At 42.0% G+C, this 13099-nt stretch overlaps 1 protein-coding gene across 1 annotated transcript in view; it reads right to left on the bottom strand.

Moving 5' to 3' along the window:
• atad3 (ATPase family AAA domain containing 3) overlaps positions 1-13099 on the bottom strand; it is a 65876-nt gene that overhangs the window by 6134 nt on the left and 46643 nt on the right. Inside the window, exon 15 of the mRNA XM_043675799.2 lies at positions 9971-10079. Coding sequence (XP_043531734.1) covers positions 9971-10079 — 109 coding nt within the window. The remainder of the gene's footprint in view (positions 1-9970; positions 10080-13099) is intronic.

Raw genomic sequence — 13099 nt, 5'->3', positions numbered from 1 at the left:
TCACCATGGTCAATCCACCTAACCTGCACATCTTTGGACTGTGGAAGGAAACCCACACAGACATGGAGAACATGAAAACTCCAGTCAGTACCCCAAGGCTAGAATTGAACCAGAGTCCCTGGAGCTGGGAGGCATCAGCGCTAACCACCGAACTACTGTAATTAAAGAGTCAGAGTCAGATGTACAGCACAGAAACAGACCCTTCGGTCCAATTCGTCCATGCTGACAGATATCCCGCCCCAATCTAGTCCCACCTGCCAGCACCAGGCTCATATCCCTCCAAATCCTTCCTATTCACATACTCATCCAGATGCCTTTTAAATATTGCAGTTGTGCCAGCCTCCACCACTTCCACTGGCAGTTCATTCCATACACGCACCACCCTCTGCATGAAAAAGTTGCCCCTTAGGTCTCTTTTATATCTTTCCCCTCTCACCCTAAACCTATGTCCTCTAGTTCTGAACTGCCCCACCCCAGGGTACAGACTTTGTCTATTTATCCTATCCATGTCCCTCATGATTTTATAAACCTCTATAAAGGTCACCCCTCAGCCTCTGACGCTCCAGGGAAAACAGCTCCAGCCTGTTCAGCCGCTCTCTATAGCTCAAATCCTCCAACTTTGGCAACATCCTTGTAAATCTTTTCTGCACCCTTTCAAGTTTCACAACATCCTTCCAATAGAAAGAAGACCAGAATTGAACGCAATATTCCAAAAGTGGCCTAACCAAAGTCCTGTACTCAATACTCTGACCAACAAAGGAAAGCTTACCAAATGCCTTCTTCACTATCCTATCTACCTGTGACTCCACTTTCAAGGAGCCTATGAACCTGCCCCGCCAAAGTCGCTTTGTTCAGCAACACTCCCGAGGACCTTACCATTAAGTGTATAAGTCCTGGGAAGATTTGCTTTTCCAAAATGCAGCACTTTGCATTTATCTGAATTAAACTCTATCTGCCACTTCTCAGCCCACTGGCCCATCTGATCAAGGTCGCGTTGTAATCTGAGGTAACCCTCTTCGCTGTCCACTACACCTCCAATTCTGGTGTCATCTGCAAACTTACTAACTATTTCTCTTATGCTCACATCCAAATCATTGATATAAAATGATAAAAAGTAGTGGACCCAGCACAGATCCTCATGGCACTCCACTGGTCACAGGCCTCCAGTCAGAAAAACAACCCTCCACCACCACCCCCTGTCTTCTACCTTTGAGCCAGCTCTGTATCCAAATGGCTAGTTCTCCCTGTATTCCATGAGATCTAACCTTGCTAACCAGTCTCCCATGTAGAACCTTGTCAAACGCCTTACTGAAGTCCATACAGATCATATCGATCGCTCTGCCCTCATCAATCCTCTTTGTTACTTCTTCAAAAAACTCAATCAAGTTTGTAAGACATGATTTCCCACGCACAAAGCCATGTTGACTATCCATAATCAGTCCTTGCCTTTCCAAATGGATGTACATCCTGTCCCTCAGGATTCCCTCTAATAACCTGCCCACCACCAATGTCAGGCTCACTGGTCTACAGTTCCCTTGTCATTACCATCCTTCTTAAACAGTGTCACCACATTAGCCAACCTCCAGTCTTCCAGCACCTCACCTGTGACTATCGATGATACAAGTATCTCAGCAAGGTACCCAGCGATCACTTCTCTAGCGTCCCACAGATTTCTGGGGTACACCTCATTAGGTCCTGTGTGTGTTTCAAGACATCCAGCACTTCCTCCTCTGCATTATGGACGCTTTTCAAGATGTCACCATCTATTTCCCTACATTCTATCAAAAAATTCGATATTTAGTATTTCTGCATCCTATACTCCTCACCCAGCTTTCACACTGCAATATCTCTACCTAATTTCTGGAATAGTAAGGGTGGCATGGTGGCTCAGTGGTTAGCACTGCTGCCTCATAGCACCAGGGACCCAGGTTCGATTCCAGCCTCAGGCAACTGTCTGTGTAGAGTTTGCACATTCTCCCTGTGTCTGTGTGGGTTTCCTCTGGGTGCTCCGGTTTCCTCCCATAGTCCAAAGATGTGCAAATCAGGTGAATTGGCCATGCTAAATTGCCCATAGTGTTAGGTGCATTAGTCATAGGGAAATGGGTTTGGGTGGGTTATTCTTTGGAGGGTCGGTGTGGATTTGTTGGGCCGAAGGGCCTGTTTCCACACATTAGGGAATCTAATCTAATCTATATCTTCCATGTCCTTTTCCACAGTAAACACTGATGCAAAGTACTCGTTCTCTTAAGTAGTCGAGCATCAGACACAAGCTCTGGAAAAGAGCTGCTTTGTTGGACTGGTATTCACAAAGTTTCCTTGAATTCTACTCTTTCCATTGCCTTCCTGTTTCCACAAACAGTGATTAATGTTGGGGACCAGTTCCATAACTGCCTCAGACACATTGCCTGAATGACCTGGCCATGGTAAGTGGAATCAGACAGAGAAAATAAAAATCAAATCAGGAACTTTGAGTTCACCATGCAGTCCATTCACAGCTCAGTGCCACACTGGGCAGTGTATTCACACTACTAGATGTCATTTGGAACGGTGTTTGGTTCCATTGAGCAAAATAAGCAAACTGAAATCAGTTCAATGAAAATCTAGTTCCTCCATCATGTCGGGGCCTGTGTCTAAATGCTGCAGATTTACGGCTTTAATTACATTCAGACAATGCATCAATATGTGCATTCAAAACTGAATGGAGCTATTTCAGTTAGGAGTAGGTTTAACAAATTATTGAGATGGATCTTTACAGTAATTGTAGTCATGAGCACCACAGTGACATATCAGCCTTTTTAAATTCCCATCAATATAACCCCCTTTTTCTCAGATCACCAATGCAACCACCTGCATTGTACTCACGTCCAGTATATTTTAAAAAAAAGATATAGGGAATAAAATCAGAGTTAGGCAGAATAAGCCACTGTTTCAGTTCCCTCTGTCTCAAAAGGCAACACAAGTGGACTGAATTTGGAAAAATAAAATCAGGACAATAATGCTGAATAAGAAACTGTTCTGCAAGTTACATTATCCATTATTAAAACTATTCCCATTGTGATTTCTTTTTAAGCAGATCGGTGAACTTAATTCTTGCTCTTGCCCCATCTTGACACAGGTGTTGAGATGAACGAGTACTTTGATACTAAGCAATAATTCTAGTGCTGACATCAGAACAAGACTCCACTGTGTTTAGATGCAGATGTGTCATGCATGAGGATCATAGATTTTGGCTTGTGCACTATCCAATAAGCACAGTATTTGAGAATCTGCACAGACTGACATTATTTGGAAAATGCTAACACCTGCTCGTGGGAGTTGGAGCATTGATAATCTACTAAACGTTCCAATACTCTGAAGTGAGTGAATGCTTGTGTGTACAGGTGGCTGGCTCACAGATTATCCTGCTCCCTTTAGCAGTAATGTTCAACCAGTATGCAAAGGAGCCTATTCTTGTATGTATTAAAATAAATAATTTTTTGGAATAGAGTCAAACATTACCAATTATATAAATTCTGCAATTTAAAAAGTACAGTTAATGGGACAAGAGTGCTGCTGGCAATGCCATATTTACTGTCCTTCCTTAATGTCACTTGAGAAGTGCTGGTGATCTGCCTATCACTGCAGTCCATTAGTTACAGATACATCCACAGTGCTAATCGGAAGGGAGATTTACCCAATAGAGAAGCACTGGCAACTTAGTTCCAAATTAGAAAGATACGTTGCTAAAGAGTGGAATGAGCAGGTCTTGACATTCCCAGGTGGATCTTCCAGGTAGAAGCCATGGAAATGAAAGGTGCAATCAAAAAAGCCTTGATGGTGAGTTGCAGTGTTTCGTATCGGAGTTACACTTGGCAACCCACATTGCTTGTGGAGGCAGTGAATATTTAAAGATAATGGTTTGCTGTGGATGATGTTGGGCTGAGTGTTGTTGCAGTTATATTCAACCAGGGAAATGAGAAGTATTCCACCACACTCCCAATGCATGCTTTATATATGATGGAAGAGGCTTTGGGCAATCAAAACATAATTTACCAATTGCAGAATTCTAATGGATCTGGTCTTCTAGTTAAATGTGGTTGGTTCAATTGTTTCAGGTAACAGTGATGCCCAAGTTGTGGATAGTGGGGGGACATCAGTGATGGCAATGTGACTGAATGCAATGGAAGGTGGTTTAGACTCTCTGCGTTGTTCTTACTGATCTATTGTTGAGCATTCCTGACAATAATATCACCTGGTTGTGGTTTTAGGAGGATAAGCTATGGCTATGCTTTCCTATTTTAATAGGAACCCATTGTTGAATACTAATTTCCAATTGTTCTGCAAACAGATATTCTCCCAGAACTAAAATCAAGCAAAGTTCTTCATTGCAGAAACAAGAAGCATACTTGGACACATATTTTTAAAATCTGGCCCACTTTGACTGTCTCTTTTCTTTAAAATTCAATTTGTTTTTCAAATTAACCTGATCAGGAGATGTTGTTGCAGAGTTGGGACTTGAAGCCAGGCTTCCAGCTCCAAGGGTAGGGGCACTACCACTGTCCTACAAGAGGGCCCCTGACTTTCTCTCTTCTAATTAATGAACAATTAAAATCACTCAATAATAATGATTAAAGTTATCAATTTTTTGCCAATTAGAACTAGTGCAACAAGTAAACCAGTTTAAATTAGATCCTAACACAGAACAGCAAAATCAATTAATAATGCTTCATGAAAGAAAAACTTGCAATTAATAAAACAAATGTGGAATACATTTCCCGAATGAATCTCTCATGGGTCAAACATTCTTTCAAGTCTCAAGATTACTCAAGAGCAAAGTACTATGGGACCTGTTTTAGGTTTCAGATTACTCCAAACTACTGCAGTCAAAGATGTTGCTTACACTTATCTGAAGGAGGGAATTAAAAAAACTAGCATTCATTTTCGTGAGCAGTTATTTGAACTGAGTCAGAAGACAAACAGAAGTACTAAACCTAGCTTTTCAGTTAATTGCACCTTTTCATTGCTGAATTAGCTCAGGGATAGCATACTCACTAGCTTGAGAAGGCTATGTTTTCTGCACCTCCAGATGACACTCCAGTGCAGTGCTGAGCAAATATTGCTCTGTTGGAGGTTCTATTTTGCAGATGAGACATGAAATTGAATCCCTGTCTTCCTCCTCTGGTGGAGGTGAAACATTCCATTTTATTCTGTTGGGGAATTCTTTAAACTTATTTATTTCTTCCCACAGCCTTTAAATGGGGAATCTCAAACACTTTTCAAGTGTCAAGTGTTTGGGAAGTGCTGAAGATCTGCCAGGGCACTATATAAATGCAAATTATTGCCTTTGTGATGCAAAAACATGAACGTATGTGTATGCACGCTTTTTAAACTATAAAAATACTTCACTGTCAAGCAACTAACCCCACTATGGATCTGACACCATCTGTTCAGATGAGCAGCCAATCTGTCTAATGTCTGCAGCACACTAAAATTGTCGCAGGTTCCTGCTTAATGAGGGAAATGGGTAACATTGCAAAATGCTGAAGTCACTGCACCTTGATCATCACTTTGGAAGGTAGTATCAAGTCAGTCATTTGCTAGCTTTGGCTTTGACGCAGTTCTGTACTCTTACTCCTCCCAAGCAAAACACAGCCACAGCACAATTTACAAGGATACCACCGTCAAATACAACTACATCAGTTCAAGTGTTTCCCTCAAATTTTATTTTAAAGCATTTTTCAATCTTTCTTATAGCTAAATTTACATTAACTAGGTTAGCTACAAGATATGATTGCTCAGGCCTAATTGTAAGCCACTTGCACACTAGCTTTTTAAAAAATGGAGTTAACCTAACATCACAGCCTGACTGTACCCAATCTGTCTTGAAAGTTGTGTTACTCTCATTCCACAAGTTGTTTCAATTAGATCAACTTCTAATTCAGAGCAAAATCAACTGTAAACGTGACAGTGGCTATGTAAGGTAAACAGTCTAATACATTTGGAAAGCTGTAATTCTTCAAGTGGAAGTAACATGGGTCTCTCAGGATCAAAAGATATTTAATGTCCCCTGCTATTTTCAGATTTGTCAGTAGTTTCCATCAAATGCAGTAAACTTCAGCTGTAAACATACAACTGGAACAGGGTTAATAATGTTGGAAAAGTGTTAATAATCCAACTTCTGTGTCAGCAAGGATTCAATTGGATACATCATCCTGTTGAACTGAGAAGTAGCCAGAAACCTGCACGCACCTATAAGGGTGAAAGATCCACTGTATATTTACATTGGACATTCAATTTAAGTGAGGAAAACCATTTCTTTTCCCCAACCCCAACATTCCAACCCCCACCCAAAAACACACACATGTACAGGACAGAGAATATACAACGACAGCCAATTTAGTGACAAAGCCGAAATAAAATCCCATCTGTTCAAATCACTGAACACCTAGGAAAAGCGAGTGCCTTTTGGAGATTAGGCACAGGAAGTGCAATTGGAAAAACAGAGATCGTTTATAGCGCACATAAAGCCATTGAGCAGGCACATGATCAAAGAAAGGAGGCAAGCCTAAAGAATTAGAGCACTAGCCTGATTGGAAGCAGCATTTGCTGCAACCATAAAAGATATAATGAAGAAAATAAACTTTCTTTAAAAACTAAAATTCCCAATCAACATTCGTCTCACATCAATCCCCCACTTTACGAAACACCGTGAGGTTGCCAAAAGGTGTCTGCAGGCTTACTTACACATAAAAGACATTACTGGACTCTATAGCAGCCCTGTACACATTGAGAGTGAACATGAGATTACTGGCTCAGGGACGAGTTGGAGATCATGCGTGTGTGCTAGCAGCAGGAAACAGGGCCAGAAACACTAGAATGGTTCAGATCTTCTGCAGCCTTGTCTACTCTCACGGCATCCGCATCGGTCTAGGACATACAAGGGTGGTGAATAACTGACCACAGCCCTAGCCAAAGTAGTGCTCTAATCTCATCTGCTGCAGGTGGCAGCTTCATTTGAACTGGTAGCTCAGTAACTTCAGGGTGACCAGGTTAGAAAATACCACAGTGCCATGGGCCTTTAAAAATACAAATGAAGTTAACGTGCATTAGACAATGGATAGGAGAGCAAAAATGATCATTTTATCTAAAGGCAACAAAACCAGCCAGCAAACTACAAGGAGGTGGCATGAAAAAGCATCACCACTATTGTGGCTTCCATAGGAATAAAAATGCAAGAGTACCCCTTTAAGACTTGCCTAAGTTTCTCGATGTCCACCTCTCATTGGTCTGGAGTGTGGTGGTGTTTAGGTGGGGGAGCAGGGCAGCTCAGTAGGCTGGATGGCTAGTTTGTGATATAGTCAGGCCAACGTGGGTTGAATTCCTGCACCAGCTGAGGTTACCATGAAGGAATTCCCTTCACAGCTTCTTCCCACATTTGAGCTTTGGTGACACTCAGGTTAAAACACCACCAATCACTCTCTCTAATGAGAGAGCAGCCCTTTGACATGGAAAGACTATGGTGACTTTACCTTTTTATCTCATTCTTCTGAAGGCCAGAGAATACATTAAAGAACAATTACACATTCTAGAAATCAGCCATTCAGAGCCCACGATTTTTCAAATTTAGTTACATTAAGTTCTCCAATACTACCTTTTAAACTGACATTTATTTCAGTTCCTCACTCTTACTATCCTTGAATCTCAAGCATTTCAGGAGGGCTCCTTGTATCTTTCTCTGTGAAGATACATACAAGCTTTTGTAACATTCCTCGATTTCCCTTTATTAGTTCTCCTGTAACCAACCCAATTTGTCTTTGTTGATCTTTTCCTATTCACATACTTCCAGAATTTTTGCAATCCATTTTTGTTTCTCACTAACCTATTCCCCCTTTATCACTTCTCTCCATCCTCAAAAATGTACACATCTTTTTACAACATTTTAAACTCCCTCCCACGAACTAATACTATTTTTCTCCCCATTAGCCGCAGCGTCTTATTTTTCCCGTGGAGCTTTTTTGCCTTAAAAAGGAATGTATGTGTTTTTGAAAACCAAGCATGAATTTTTTTTTTTAAAGTAATTAGTCATTGCCTATCATTAAACATTTTTACATTTTCAAACCACCACAACCAACTTCCTTCTCATAGCTTCATAACTTTTAGTTTTGAGACTTATATTTTTATAAGAATTTTCATATGATGGAGATGCAACTTCAATTAGCTCAGATATGGAACACAGCAACAAGCTGGTATCCGAAGGAGCCGTTTTTGGCAGAGAAACAAGCAGCTAAGGATATAGCTTAGGTCAAGAACTCTGTCTCTTGAGATGAAAAAGTGCCCACTGATTGGAATGAAACATCAGAATGCTGAGAACACAGAAAATTGTAATATTCTATACTGCTGAGGTTTCCAGAAATCAACTAAGCAACCATGGTGTCAGGTTAAACATTATGCCTCAGGACATCACAAGTGTTTTAAATTGTACATTGATGCTGAATCTAGTGTCCAGTACAGACAGAAAGAGAGAGAGAGGCAGAGACAAGCGTAAGAGAGGGTGATGTATTTTAGTCGGAAAAATGGGAAGGTGACCTATTATCTAAATGGGGAGAGGCTTCAGGACGCTGCTGTACAGAGGGACCTGGGTGTCCTCATTCATGAGTTACAGAAAACTACCATGCAGCTACAACAGATAATAAAGAAAGCAAATGGAATGTTGGCTTTTATAACTAAAGGAATAGATTATAAAAGGTAAGGAAGTTGCAACTATACAAGGCATTGATGAGACTGCAACTAGAGTATTGTGTGCAGTTTTGGTCCCCTTATTTGAGGAAAGATGTAGTGGCTTTGGAGGCAGTTCAGAGAAGGTTCACTAGATTGATCCCAGAGGAGGGGTTTGTCATATGAAGAGAGGCTGAACAGGTTAGGCTACCCCAAAGTGCAGTGGATGCTGGGGCAGTGAGTAACTTCAAGGATGAGTTAGACAGATTTTTAATTGATAATGGGTTGAAGGGTTATGGGGAGAAGGCAGGAAAATGGGGATGAGGAGCATATCAGCCATGATCGAATGGCAGAACAGACCTGATGGGATGAATGGCCTAATTCTGCTCTGATATCTTATCAGCTTATGAATAAGTACACAGGAGAATGCGTGTGTGAAAGAGGGAGAAAGAGAAAGCATTCATGAGATTTCACAGTTCGTATGCTTGACTTTGCATCTTTGTAATATTTCTCAGGGTTGGAAAGTAACAAAAACTGCTCTTCCGTTCACTCAAGAAAACTCTATGTTGGCTCCTTATTGCTTATGGTGAAAACAGTCAACGACATTATAATTAGAGAGGCACAGCCTTACGTAAAAGAAGAAATTTTTGTTTTAGATAGGAGAGGTTGAAAGTTGGGGAACTGATCACCACTCTTCAACTAGTTCTAGTAACATTTATAATAATTTAAATCCTGAAAGGAATCAAATCTTCCAGAGATGCAGTTTCACAAAAGTCTGCAACATTTCAAATCAATAAAAATGCAAAGTGAAAGTATACTCAAGCAGTCAACTAAACCACGTACACACAAACATTGAAACTGAACATCATTTAGAGATTGATACCTAAAGTAACTGGTTCCTGAAGACATTAGCTAAACGCAATGGGAATAACAAGCAGCAGCTGGGATACCCAGAAGCTCCAGCAAATGAGGAAGTCAATAGTCTCAGTGTCAACAAGAGATTTCTCTAGTTGTTTGCTCATCCCCAAACATCCACCCCTTGAAAAACTGAAAATGTCACCAATCAGATCTGAGGAGTTGGCCAACAAAAGTGAAAGAGATTCACTGAAAATCTGTCCAAACTTTCTAGCCCTGAGGGAAGGAAAATGTTCACGTTATTTAAGGAGAATAAACCACTTTTACATCTCTTTCTCGATCCTGCTGCAGTTGGTTTGCAGGATTATTTTCGAGGAGTTAACCACTCCAATGATATTGAGAATGAAAATAAATGCCATACCTGCCAGGCTACTCCAAGTTTGGAAATCTCTCTGCCCGACATCCCTTCAGTAATTCTAGCAAGCTCCGAGCATTTCTTGCCATAGTCAAACTGTGCCACTTTCAGGCGCCTGTGAAACAGGTCAAGATTATGATCACCAAGTGCTGTAATTGACATGTCCATATCCAATTAGCATCTCTAGGTTAAACTTTGACTTCCTGATGAGAACATTATGGCGTTGCAATATTTAACATTACACAGATATTTCCTGGTGAATCGTATAAATTGTATAGGATGTAGGTTTGTTCGCTGAGCTGGAAGGTTCATTTTCAGACGTTTCATCACCTTACTAAGTAACATCATCAGTGAGCCTTCGGAGAAGCACTGGTGGTACAGCCTGCTTTTTATTTGTGTGTTTAGGCTTCTCTGGTTTGGTGATGCCATTTAATGTTCATTTTCTCAGGGGGTGGCAAACGGGATCCAAGTAAATGTGCTTGTTGATAAGAGTTCCACTTGGAGTGCCATGCTTCTAGGAATTCTCACACATGTCTGTTTGGCTTGTCCTTGGATGGATGTGTTGTGCCAGTCAAAGTTGTGTCCTTCCTCATCTACTCATCCTAACCTAAACACATAAATAAAAAACAGGCTATACTGCCAGAGCTTCTCCGGAGGCTCACTGATGTTACCTAGTGTGGTGACGAAACATCTGAAAACGAATAAATTTACATCCAGAACCTCAACCTGAGCTATAAATCTGCTCAAAACTCGATAAACTCTACCGTTCTGGACTAGGGTTCAAGTTAATTAGTTTGAGGGGTGTGTGTGTAGACAGTGTCAATTCAAGGAATATGATTTTATTGATTCTGTGGGGGCTTGCCAGGATAGGTGTTGAGAAGATGTTTTCGCTTATGGGGTAATCATTTAAAACGGAGATGCGCGGAATACTGCATATATTAAAATAGGACAGAGACTGATTTTTGAGATTGAGAAGTCCTTAGCAGCTGGCATGGAGCAGGAGTTGAGATTATCGGCTACAATGTTGTTGAATCGTGGGGCAGGCTTGAGCAACTGAGCAGTCTACTCCTGCTTTTATTTCTCACATTTGTGCACCCTGTGATCTTCTAGCCTGGGTTTAAAATTAGATACTGGGACAGAATACCTCAAGCCAAAGGATACAGTTTATGCGTCTGATCAAAACCTTTAAGCCAGTTACTACACTCTACCTTAAGCAACTCATTTATCTGGTACTTATTATGTAACATCAAGCCATCCTAAAATTCTTCAGGACAAGCATAATACTTTAAGAATAGCTGCAATGTGGGTCAACACATCAGAAAACTGGTGCACAAGGTGGTCCTGCAAAAAGTAAGGAAATTAATAATCAGTTCATCTGTTTTATTTGTAATGATTAAGGGATGAAGGCTGGTCAGGGCACAAGGAGAAAAGCCATCTTCCTCTTCAAATAAGACAAAGCTGTTTAATCTGTCTACCTGAATGGGTGGACAGTCTCATTTTATCATCCATCTCTCATCATGTTATCTGCTGTCTTACAGTGCCATTTGTATAAGGAAATAAACAGAATTTCAAAGTCTGTGAGAAGATTTGTAGCTCGGGTGCTCGTTGTTGTGGTTCTGTTCGCCGAGCTGGGAATTTGCGTTGCAGACGTTTCGTCCCCTGTCTAGGTGACATCCTCAGTGTTGGGAGCCTCCTGTGAAGCGCTTCTGTGATCTTTCCTCCGGCATTTGTAGTGGTTTGAATCTGCCGCTTCCGGTTGTCAGTTCCAGCTGTCTGCTGTGGTCGGTATATTGGGTCCAGGTCGATGTGCTTATTGATTGAATCTGTGGATGAGTGCCATGCCTCTAGGAATTCCCTGGCTGTTCTGTTTGGCTTGTCCTATAGTAGTAGTGTTGTCCCAGTTGAACTCATGTTGCTTGCCATCTGCGTGTGTGGCTACTAAGGATAGCTGGTCGTGTCGTTTCGTGGCTAGTTGGTGTTCATGGATGCGGATCGTTAGCCGTCTTCCTGTTTGTCTATGTAGTGTTTTGTGCAGTCCTTGCATGGGATTTTGTACACTACATTGGTTTTGCTCATGCTGGGTATTGGGTCCTTCGTTCTGGTGAGTTGTTGTCTGAGAGTGGCTGTTGGTTTGTGCGCTGTTATGAGTCCTAGTGGTCGCAGTAGTCTGGCTGTCAGTTCGGAAATGCTCTTGATGGTATGGTAGTGTGGCTAGTCCTTTGGGTAGCGGCATGTCCTCATTCCGTTGTCTTTCCCTTAGGCATCTGTTGATGAAATTGCGCGGGTATCCGTTTTTGGCGAATACATTGTATAGGTGTTCTTCTTCCTCTTTTTTGCAGTTCTGGTGTACTGCAGTGTGTTGTGGCCCTTTTGAATAGTGTCTTGTGAGTGGAGGGGAAATGAGGAAGTTGTTGAAATCCACGTTTATCCTGTGTGGTTGCAGGGTCCCTAGGCACTCTATGAGGAGTTCTTCCTCCAGGCGTTAGGTGGTAACAGCTTGGCGGTGGAGGAGGCCCAGGACCTGCATGTCCTTGATGCAGTGGGAGGCGGAGTTGAAGTGTTCAGCCATGGAGTGGTGGGTTTGGTGGGTGCGAGTGTCCCAGAGATGTTCTCTGAAACAATCTGCAAGGCGGCGTCCTGTCTCGCCGATGTAGAGGAGACCATACTGGGTGCAACGGATGAAGTAGATAACATTGGTAGAGGTAAATTTCTGATGAATGTGGAAGGATCCCTTGGGGCCTTGGACAGAGGTGAGGGGAGCGGTGTGGATGCAGGTTTTGCACTTCCTGCAGCGGCAGGAAAAGGTACCAGGAGGAATGGTGCCTCCGGAACGCTGATAGGGGTAGGAAGGGAAATATATCCACTACAAGCCCACCATCTCCCACAGCTACCTAGACTACACCTCCTCCCACTCTATGTCCTGTAAGTATGCCATTCCTTATTCCCAATTCCTCTGCCGCACCTGTTCCCAGGATGACCAATTCCACCTCAGAAAGTCCAAGATGGTCTCTTTCTTCCATGATCGCAACTTCCCTTCCCATGTGGTTGATGATGCCCTCTAGCCCATCTCGTCCACTTCACGCACCACCACCCTTGAACCCCAACCTCACCCAACGCAACAAGGACGGAACCACC

Source organism: Chiloscyllium plagiosum, unplaced genomic scaffold, assembly GCF_037043375.1.
Source record: "Chiloscyllium plagiosum isolate Xiang-an unplaced genomic scaffold, Cpla_swu_hap1 HiC_scaffold_37, whole genome shotgun sequence".
Classification (NCBI taxonomy): Eukaryota; Metazoa; Chordata; class Chondrichthyes; order Orectolobiformes; family Hemiscylliidae; genus Chiloscyllium; species Chiloscyllium plagiosum.
Note: the sequence above shows the minus strand (reverse complement) of the source record. Positions and strands in the feature narration are given on the sequence as shown.